The sequence below is a fragment of the Eptatretus burgeri genome, unplaced genomic scaffold (assembly GCF_056783735.1).
Source record: "Eptatretus burgeri isolate ZD-2024b unplaced genomic scaffold, Ebu_testis_v1 Ebu_testis_scaffold_3196, whole genome shotgun sequence".
Taxonomy (NCBI): Eukaryota; Metazoa; Chordata; class Myxini; order Myxiniformes; family Myxinidae; genus Eptatretus; species Eptatretus burgeri.
In genome coordinates this window covers 116,118-127,205 of record NW_028225144.1, presented here as the reverse complement: position 1 = coordinate 127,205, position 11,088 = coordinate 116,118, and the positions used below count along the sequence as shown (strand labels likewise).

The window sequence follows — 11,088 nt, the reverse complement described above, 5'->3', positions numbered from 1 at the left end:
GTTCCCCACCTAACCCCCATCCAAAAGGAAAACAAAGCAAAACAAGAAAAGAGCAATCAGAGATTGCAGACCCTCACCAGGGCTTGTTTTGTGTGGTGTATTTTGTGTATCATTTGTGTTCGAGTGTGTGACGTAATTAATAGGAGACATAATTAGAACTGCCACTTAATCACTGCTGGTAGTGATGACTGGTTACCAAGACATCCCGCTTTGATGGAACCCCGCTTTCATCGGAAACCCGACCCTGTCTGACCCATGATGTTTTTTTATTATTATTCAATTGGATTCAGAATGGGATTCAAATTGATCAATCACATAAATCAATCAATAAAATGGGACACCTTTTCGATCATAACTTGAATAATTTTCATCCGATTGTCATGATGTTGAGTTTTCTGGATAAAGTGTGCATGGGGACACATTTTCTTAATTTACACTCTTTCCCTAAATGTTGAAGGTCATGTTTGTATGGTGGTCCGACAAAAAAATGGCCATCATTGGATCCAAATATGGCCAAAAAATATGGCCAAAGAAACGTCTGAAGTAAATATAGGTATTTTCCTCCTCTTCTATTTGTAAATAGATGTAACTTTTTTGGTTATATCTACCTCGGAAAGTGTACACCAAATTGACTTTTCTATCTTTTTCAAATTGGGGAAAAGTGCCGAAGACGTAAAAAATATTGGAAAACGCGACCGTCATGAAAAGTTTGTGCAAGTCATGGAAACCTGTCCGTTGGGGATGTTGTGACGTGAAACACACAAACAAGAAAAATTATGTTCCTTTTCGAGTGAAGGATGAAACCTCACCCGGTCGTATCTCAATCACAATTTGCCCCTTAATTGTTTTCTCTGTCGAATATGAGGAGTTTGGAGGGTTGGGGGGTTGACACAAGGTGCTTGTACTCTCCTCTGAGTTGTCTCACCTGTGTTGGTATCTCGACCCAAATATGAATGGTCATCCTGGTGTTTTCCAGGAAGGGTGATGCCTCATTGTGAGTCCTGTCCATGTAAAAAGCGAGAAAAAAAAAGCGAGAGGCCATTTATTTTTACCTCCGTCACCAAAGGTGAAGGAGGTTATGTTTTCACCATTTTTTGTCTATTAGTTTTTTTGTGTGCAGGATATCTCAAAATGTTGTGGACGGATTCAGACGAAACTTGGTGGACAGGTTGGGTGTGTGGCATGGACAAAGTGATTCATTTTTGGTGAAGATCAGAATCCGGATCTGGATTCGAGAGTAATTTAATTTTTAAAGTGATCCTTCTCCATTGAGAGATAAGGACAAAAACGATATAAAGCATGATATTTGAAAAATGTATTGGGCCCAATATGTTCTTGTGGACCAGGCACTGCGTAGCGGAGGTATGTGCTCTACCGAGTGCTCTTCTCATTACTTCTTGTATTTACTTATTGGGAAGAGGACAAGGTAGATGAGGTTTGTTGGGTGATCGATGAACAGATGCCGAAAGCACATTCACTCGACCGATCCAGCAAATCACGTCCAGCTAATCCAGCCAATGTTCACGTACCCATCAATCCAAAACAATTCCTGGAATTGAGTGTTTGAAATTTCCATTTTGATGAAATCTTAAACCGTTTCACCATCCCATTTGAGCACTTCCCTCTTGATGCTCAGATCCATGCTTCGAATAATCAAAAGCAACCTTTTTCAGTCATCCCTTGCTTCCTCACGTTCTTGTAATATTCATGTGCAGGTACATTGAGGTTTCCTAATGTCCTTGTTGTGCACGTGATATATTCGTGCTCCTCCATTCGCCTGAGTAACTTTAATGGAAGAACCTGTGATTTTGATGATCCTCTCATCCATTTCTCAATGCCACACATTTATTGGTCTCGTCCTGAAGTGGTTGTGAAGACACGAAGTTGGGTCGCTGTTGAGTTATGTTGTTTAATGTCTGATTGTAGAAAACACATAAGGAACCGATGCAGTTCGATTATCACCGACCCTGCCACATCTTCATTCTCTCATTGTGTCTTATTTCTGACATTTATTGCAACTAAAGCTTTACAAAATCTCTTTCTTTGTGATTTTTCTCCAGGAATTCAAAGCCCCAAGTGTGAAAAGTATCTTTTCAGGAAGAGCCGCTATCTGGTGAGGTTTCAGAGAGATGTTGAGGATTCAATGCTTTTCACAGAATGATTGTCATGTCTCGGTGACATGTATTTTGCATGTAATCGGATATTTAAGGTCTTGTAAAAGGTTGTTTTAATTTATTTATTTATTCTACATTTACCGGCGGTCGCTGCTCAGTTTGTGGTTTCTTCATCATGGTGACACAGATGACTTTGCTCTCGTGCACACTCCAGCCATTTTGTTTTGATCCTCCAGCAATACCATGTCAGTGTTTTAATGGATTTGCACCTCTTTCATTCATAATCACAGCTTTCTTAGATGAGCTAAAATTTAATACCATCTTTCAGCAGCTTACAGTTTTATATTTTGCACTTACGATTTCCAGGTTTTTGGCAGGAATTTTGAATCCTAAGGGGTGCCAGTAATAACTCACCTTCAATCAGTCGAAACACATCATGTGTCTCTTTGGTCTCACCAGAAATCAATGCTCATCATTCCCTCTTGAGCTTTTGCTGTCATTTTGGCAAAGCAACTTATTAGCTCTGCCACCAAAGGTGGATGGAGGTTATGTTTTCACCCCTCTCTGTCTGTCAGTGCATCTATCTGTTTTTTTTTTGTCTCTTTTTGAACAGGATATCTCAAAAAGTGGTGGATGAATTTGGAGTAAATTTGGTGGAGAGGTTTGGTATGCGACAGAAGAAATGATTATCGATTTTGGTGAAGATCCAGATCCGAAAGTGAGAATTTTAAAAGTGATTCTTCACCATTGAAGGATTGGGCTTAACCGATTCATAGCACGATAGCTCAAAAAGTTGCAGATAGATTCAGACGAAACTTGGTGGATGAGTTGATAAGGTGAGAAGAACAAGCCGATTAAATTTTAGTTCATGTCCGAATCCACATCCGACCGATCAGTGGGATACAAAATGTAAACTAATCAGCCTGGTGGAGGTATGCTCTCTACCGAGTGTCCTAATTCTGAATGCATTTCGTCTTTGGATTTGGGTGAGTGAGGTATCCAGTTTTCTCAACCAAATTTTGAGACATTTTTAGAATCGCTTCCGTTTGTGATACAACACAAAACACACTGACACAAAGCGACTTCCGATCTCACAGCACACTCAAACTAATCGTTATATATCCTATATACTTCCAAAACACGATAAGCAAGCATGTCTCGACAGCCTGGGTCATCGATCGAGGACCTTCGAGTCATTCGTCATTTTGGTCCTTTACCATGCCAAGCACCGTGGGAAATATGGTGAAGTGATGTTTCGGCTGTGGACCGTTTTGCCTTCAAGAAGGGCAAACACCTGAAACGCCACTTCCCCTTTACCTCCCGCAGCGGTTCATAAACCACTGTCAATATTTGGTTTAAAAAACTTAATTTTCCTTATTCCTCTGTCGCCACGAACCTGGGATCTGATATCAAATCTCAATTCATGTTTGTTTGTTTATTTGTTGGTATCCACTTCAAAAACTAAAAAAAACCTACTGAACCAAATCCAACTAAATTTTTCATGTTGCCTAAAAGAGTACTCCGAGTTTGGTTTCTGCTGGGGGAGTGGGTTCAGGGTGGGGGGAAGACCCCAAATGTAAATGTGTATTGTGTTGCGCCACTCGGTGGGAGCTGGAATTACAAATCATCTTCTTATATCAAGAAAGTTAAAACAACTTAACAACGTGCATTACAGTGATGGTGGAATCTGAGTGAGAATAATTCAAAATTTTCATAATGTTTCATATCGCTCATTTTAAACGGAGGTTCAAACCAAAGCATCTTACACTGAGCTTCACAGCGAAGCAGAGGTGATTTTCGCTCATGCCGTATATGAGCAGTAAGAATGGTTGATGATGGTGATGTCAGCTGACTTCCAACCAGATGGAAGATGACCTCGGGCAAATGATAAAATGAATAGAGCAGAGTGTTTGTGATGTACAACATGTTGTCTTTCGATTAAATCCGCCAGCAAAGTGACGGGTACTTTTGCTAATTGTCTTTGAAAAGACAAATTTTTCATCCGTGAGACAACAATTGTGATTGGTAATACATTATCCCAAGTTGATGCATGAGATGCAAGACTGAATTGTTGTTGGTGTTGAATAAGATGGTGTAAAAGATGCTGTGAGCCTGGTGTTGGCGTCAAGACTAGCCTGGTGTTGGCGTAGTGGTCAGGGTTGAGGCTTGGGATCCAAAAGGTCCTGAGTTCAAGCCCCGTTGGCCGCTTGAATTAATACACCAGGAGGTTGACTCAACCTGTCATCCTTCCGAGGTCGGTGAAGTGAGTACCAGAGCACTGGGCCTGGTGTATGCCCCGGTTGGAATAGGAGTACCATATCCCTGTATCGTAAGAGGTGACCAGGGCTGCGTCAGGAAGGGCATCCGGCGTAAAAACTGAGCCAAATCATTATGTGGATCAGAATGGATGATCCTCTGTGGCGACCCCAAACGGGAGCAGCCGAAAGAAGAAGAAGAAGATTTATCTCAAGACCTCACATGGTAAGGTGTTCTATTAACTCTCTCGTTCTAAAGAGCATGGTTAATAGAAGGACATGTCTGAACTGACAGTGCGGTAGCGGGGCAACAATTGGGCACAATCAATAAGAGAATGGATGAACAGGTAAGGAGGAAAGATAGTGGACAGGAGGAAGCATTAACATGAAAAAGTAAGATGTTTGGGTTCGGAATGGTTAATGGGGGTAATAAAGATCAGGGTCAGGTTGGGAGATGACACCAAGTGATGGTTCACTGCTTGCTTGAAGCCATGGAGGAAAAATTGGAAAAAGAGACCTCTGAATGGCAGTCCCATTGACGTGAGAATTGAGGAAAAAAAGAGTGGAGGTGTGCAGTCAGCCTGGATTTTGCTAGTTTAACCAGGAGATTGTTACTGTGAGAACACATGCATGCTGGACTCGCTGGAGGGAGTTGGAAGACGGAGAGAGCAGAGGGAGCAATGTCCGAGAAGGAGTGGTGTAAAATAGAGATCACCGAACTGCCTGCAATGTGAAAGCAACAGACCCTGTGCTTCGGCCTCATCGCAGGAGATATCAATACTTTTGAGAGTTGCAGATTCCACAGAATACTGGTGCACCAGCGCTTGGTAACTGGTGACGAGAAATACTCCATTGAGCTCATGGATAAAGGCCTTGTGTACAGTACTGTGCGTAATTTTTCCAAAGAAACACCTTAAATAGGATTCCCAGTCTGTGGCTGGTTTTGGAGGTCAGCTTTGCCATATGGTCAGCCCTGGAAAGGTCATGGCTGAGGATGAGTCCAACAAGTTTAAACGACAACCCCCGACAGTGGCTGATGATGGAAATACATCGGTGGGTTCGTTTTATGATCCGTAAGGAGCGATGGCGTGAGACTTTTCAGGATTGAATGACTTCAGTAAACGACTTTTCAAGATATAATGAAAAAATGACTTCAATTAAAACATTTAATTCTCGTTTTTCTCGCAGATGAAAAGATGAAGACGTCCCTTCACTCTCATCCTTGTGTGCTGGATTACTCCGATGCATCGCATCCTGAAGTTCGGGATGATTACTGTCTCTCTCACCCGCATGTGGTCAATGAGTACTGTGTCTCTCAACTTCGTGTGGCTAACGAGTGCTATTCTTTTCACCCTCGTGCATTCAATGAGTACTGTGCCGCTCACCCTTACGTGCTGGATGAGTATGTCCATGAAAATGTGAGCACTGACACACTAAAACGATGGCTTGCCAAGAAGGAAGGTGAGTACAGTGTGCAGACTGTGAAGCTGAAGATCAATAGGCTTGTGAAAGAGTGGGCGATTACCACAATGGTGGTTTTCAGCCCATCAGACAATATTTGGTTTTCATGATATTTTATCTTCTATTTTATCTTCATGTAAAAGCCTCCTTTCATTTTCTTCTTCCAATCTCTTATCATAATTCAAACCTGTCTTGAAAACATTTTGATTGTACTTTGATGGGCCTTTTTTAAGGGCCCTGTCACACCTTGACGTTTTAGCCAGGAATGGCAACGTATAAAAATGCACGTAAAACGTTGGCGTACGCTGAAGTTTTGAGGTTTTAAAAAAAAGTTTTGGTCGTATTCATAACGTGTTGGTCGTATGCATAACGTATTCGTAACGGGCACAGAACGTTTCGTTGTGTTAAAGATAACTTATACCAACGAATGCTTTGCCTGTTATCGGCGTTCACAACCGATGCCCAACGTTAGTTTAACTTAGTCATAGTGCGCTGCACGTATCACTGACGAACTCGTGGCGTTCTCTGTTAAAAACCTGCCGCACGCCGATTTAAATCAGAACCGCCTGAAAATTGGAAGTGTCATCATCGCAGTCACACCTTGACGATTTAGCCAGCGTATGCCGACCTATGAAAAATGTGTCTAAAACGCTGGGACACGTTGAATACGGTATGGGAAAGTTGTGTATACGTTAGGAGCACGCTGGAAAACAATGAAGTACGCTGGCATATTACGTGGTACGTCAAGTACGTCGTGAAATTTCAAGCATGCTGAAAATTTTAGGACGTACTCGACGTATGGCTCACAAGTTCGGCATACGCTGGCATAAGTTCTCGGCACGCTCCGCGATCGTTTACACACGTCGGCCACACGTTACTTGTAAGTTAGTCATAAGTCGAAACACGTCGAGGTAATGTTTGGCATACCCAAAACTTAATTTTTAACCTTCGAGTAACGTGCTTTGAACCTATTGGTGGCGTGCTTTGAATCTATGTGTATTGTGCTTTGAACCTATGTGTAACGTATCTCAAATGCACATTGGTGTATGTAGACGAATTTGATTGATGTCTTCCAGACGACCACAGAACTTACTGAACGTGTTTGTAACTTACAGCTACCGTATAATGGCGTATTGGCAGCGTTTTGTGGAATTGGTATATACAAATGGGCTTCACAAGAGGAACCCGTCAGTGTTCCAGACTCCATGTTGAGTAGATGTCAATGTCAGTAGCAGTAGTTGTAGTAGTAGTAGTTCGAGAGAATTTAGTGATGTCGATGTTAGTAGTAGTAGGAGTAGTAGTTCGAGAGAATGCAGTGATGTCGATGTTAGTAGTCGTAGTATTAGTAGTAGCAGTAGTAGTGGCAGTAGTAGTTGTTCGAGAGAATTTAGTGATGTCGATAGTAGTCGTATTAGTAGTAGTTCGAGAGAATTTAGTGATGTCGATGTTGGAAGTAGTAGTACTATTATTTCGAGAGAATTTAGTTGTGTCGATAGTAGTAGTCGTAGTAGTAGCAGCAGCAGTAGTTTGAAAGAATTTAATGATGTCGATGTTAGTTGTAGTAGTTCGAGAGAATTCAGTGATGTCGATGTTATTAGTAGTAGTAGAAGTAGTTCGAGAGAATTTAGTGATGTCGATGTTCGTAGTCGTAGTATTTATAGTAGCAGTAGTAGTTGCATTAGTATTGTTCGAGAGAATTTAGTGATGTCGATGTTGGGAGTAGTAGTAGTAGTAGTAGTAGTAGTAGTAGTTCGAGAGAATTCAGTGATGTCGATAGTAGCAGTAGTAGTTCGAGAGAATATAGTGATGTCGATGATAGGTAGTAGTAGTAGTAGCAGTAGTTGTCGCAGTTGTAGTAGTTCGAGAGAATTTAGTGATGTCGATGTTGGTAGTAGTCGTAGTTCGAGAGAATTTAGTGGTCGATGTTGGTAGTAGTAGTAGTAGTTGCAGTAGTAGTAGTAGTAGTAGTAGTAGTAGTAGTAGTAGTAGTAGTAGTAGTACTTTCAAGTAACGTGTTGCAAAGTGTGAACAACGTTCGTGTAGCGTGCTTATAAAACGTAACTCATAGGTTGGAAATGAGTTTCAGGTTCGCTAAACATAATCTCGATGTGTTTCGACTTATGAGTAACTTACAAGTAACGTGTTTCGACGTGTGTCAACGATCGCATAACGTGCCCACAACTTATGGGCAGTGTAGCGGAACGTGTGAGTCATACGCCGGCATACGTCGTAAAATTTCGAGCATGAAAAAATTTGAGGAAAACCCAAAAGTACAACGTTTAAAGCCAACGTACTACGACGTATGGCATTGCTTTTCATTGTGCTCTTAACGTGCACAAAACGTACCGATAACGTTTTCGACGTGTACCAGCGTTTTAGACAACTTTTTCAGAAATCTGCATACACTGGCGAAATCGTCAAGGTGTGACAGGGCCTTTAAGCAGCTCATTCCTTCCTATAATGTGACCAAGATGGAATTACATAATCTGAGGTCAGCATAACATGTTTTTTTATAGCATGCTCGCCCTGTTGTGTCTGATTCTAAAATATCCTCTTTACTATTCATCCAAAAAGTTGCCTCCTTTATTTTGTTGTCCAACACAGTGTCAGGTGCATTTGTTTTGTCCACAGTTATTCCTTTATCATTTTCCTGAACAGAATCCCCCATTCGTAAACGTATCTTTATCACTGTGTTTTGATGAAGGGTTCAATACCTGAAACATCAGCTTCCCCTCACTTTCAATGGCGGCTCGCGTACCTCGTTCAATGTCCTGTCGATTCCAACCATGTTTCAGAAACTCCGATTCGTGCCTCACAGGTAGAACATTGTCTGATTGACCTTGTGTTTGGTGTCCTGTCTGGAAGCATTGGTTGGAGGATTTAAAGATCACTTGGCGTCCTTCGGGAAGAGAAGGCGAGCTATTGTCGGCACCCTGAACAATTTTCAAATTCCTGCCTTCACCAACTCCCTGGCCGGAGGTTTCTGAAATGTGAGGCCGAGCCAACTGGTTCCTGAAAGACTTGGGCCAATCTTACATGTTCAAGGAGCCCATGACTCGACTTGGGGACATGGTATAAGATCTGTATGGTCAAGAAGAAGAAGAAGAAGACGAATTGATAACACCGATGTCATAATTTCCACAGTGCACACATCTGAATGTGATGTTATTCTCACCGTTGATCTGACTGTCACAATGTCTGTTTCATGTGGATTGTATCTCCTCTTTCCAGCATCTCTTCCTCGTGTTAATCAAGAGAAGACCAATGAAGTTGCACACGAGGGAAACGAGTTGAAGAAAGAGTGTGTGGAGGTGAAGAATGATGAGGAGGATGTTGAGCTGAAGAAAGATGTGGATAATGCAGAGGAGGTCAAAAATGAGGTTGTTGAGGCTGACAGCAAGTGCCTGGTAAGTAAAACATTGGATTACCTAAATGTGTTAGTATAAAACAAATTATTTCATGAAATTTTCCTTTATAGTTCCAATGAGATTTCTTTCAATAGTTGAGAAGAAATAATCATTGAAACACAACATTATTTTATCTTCTCAGATATATTTGCAAGGATGGGGGGGGGGTGGGGAAGGAGATACATATGGAAACGTATATACATATAAATATATGTCTATGTAGATATATAGATAGATACAGAGAGAAAGAGATCAGGGGAGGGGAGGGTGAGTGGAAATAATGGAAAATGGTTTGTTAGCAGATGGGTGGATGTTAACAGATGTTAGATATACAATGGGTGGATAGTTCCTCAGTTCCTCGATAGTTAACAGATGGGTGGAAAAAAATTTTAGCAAAGTAATTTTGAAAACACGTTATTGTCCTGGCTCTGGGGGGAGTTTTCATGAACATCTCTCTTGGACAGCAAAACTTGCTATTTTCTGTTCTCTATTGAGACCCTCAGAAAAAGTTTGGGTAACACTTCCAGATCAAGTGCATTTTCCCTGTACAGCCCAATACGTGATTAAGCCTTGATGCCAATGGACCAAAATGGCAAAAGTCAGGTTTCATGGAATAACTAACAAGTAGACAGCATTAGATTGAAATGTTACAATTATTTATCATGTTTGAACATAGCCAACATGATTTTTGCATGGTTCAATGCAAAAAATGCCTTATTTCGTGTATTTTTTTTCTACAAAAATCACTTTCAGTTTGAAAGTTCCTCAAATTTCGATCACCTTTCATACACACAATATTGTATCTCGAGTAACCATAATTGGCCCAATGTTTCCTTATTAAGTCTGTCGATCATTCCATGATTCATATTCATGCTTTCGGGCAGTATATAGTGACAGTGGGGTCAAACGTAAACCGAAGTACCCCCTACCCCAAAAAGCCGCTTTAACCAAATTTGGTCAAATGGTTCTAACTTCAAAAGTAAGTGTGAGAGGAAGTTGATTTTGGTGACTCTGCATAGGTTCTTGATACCACAGAATTCATTGGAACGATTATTAGCCTCATTGGAGTGGAACTAATTTGCATAATTTCAAAATGGTCACCAAACAGTTCTGGAAAAGACAGTATCGGGACATGCTAAATTTCACGAAAAGTTCAGCTTTATCCTTGTGTCTGAATCTCAGCAAGGAGCATGATGAATATTGCCTTTCTAAATTTAATCTAGTCAAATATGGCATTCGCACAGATTAAGCTGTGACAAATAATACGTGACCTGCGCAGAAAGCCAACAGACTTGGTCATGGCAGAGGAAAGGCTTGCTGCAATTACCAACTTTCATCACCAAGTTTGATATTCTTTCTCAAGCCGTGGGATTTTTGGAAGTGCTGGTGGATGCCTTCTTGCATTGACATAAATTGATACATTTGGCATTAGCAGTCCTAGAAGGGCAAGTTGTGGCACACTTAGCGCATGAACAGACAACTGTCCAATGGGATTCAAGGGTTTTCCATGATGTTCTTTGTCAGCTATCAACTGTTCTTTGTCATGCTCATAGCCACAATCCTCTGGCAACAGAAAGATCGCATTTTCTGGATCATGATGAATCTCCAAAGGATGCATGATGGTTTACGCATTGTACAAACTACGCTTGATATGTGGCAGGATTCACTAGCTAGTTGGAGGTAGGTTGTGAGGAGAACTCCCTTTCATGTGGTGGAAGACCTCGGCCCACAAATCAGAAAAGTTCTTGGAATCTCGACTTGATTTTAGCACTTTGACCAAGTAACATTCTGCATTCCTAATAACGGACGTGGAAAGGGTTGGCATTGTCCCAAATTGCTGCAGCAACTTCT

At 41.3% G+C, this 11,088-nt stretch overlaps 1 protein-coding gene across 3 annotated transcripts in view; it reads left to right on the top strand.

The window, feature by feature from the left end:
- The first annotated feature begins 1,962 nt into the window (after positions 1-1,962).
- Positions 1,963-11,088, top strand: part of LOC147006306 (uncharacterized) — a 55,949-nt gene continuing 46,823 nt past the window's right edge. For 2 of the 3 annotated variants that reach the window (XM_085869110.1, XM_085869108.1), the window contains exons 1-2: positions 5,411-5,830; positions 9,062-9,237. In XM_085869110.1, the coding sequence (XP_085725236.1) occupies positions 5,566-5,830; positions 9,062-9,237 (441 nt within the window). In that variant the 5' untranslated portion in view covers positions 5,411-5,565. Of the gene's footprint in view, positions 2,114-5,410; positions 5,831-9,061; positions 9,238-11,088 lie in introns of those variants that run through there. The other variant, XM_085869109.1, reaches the window with a different exon arrangement.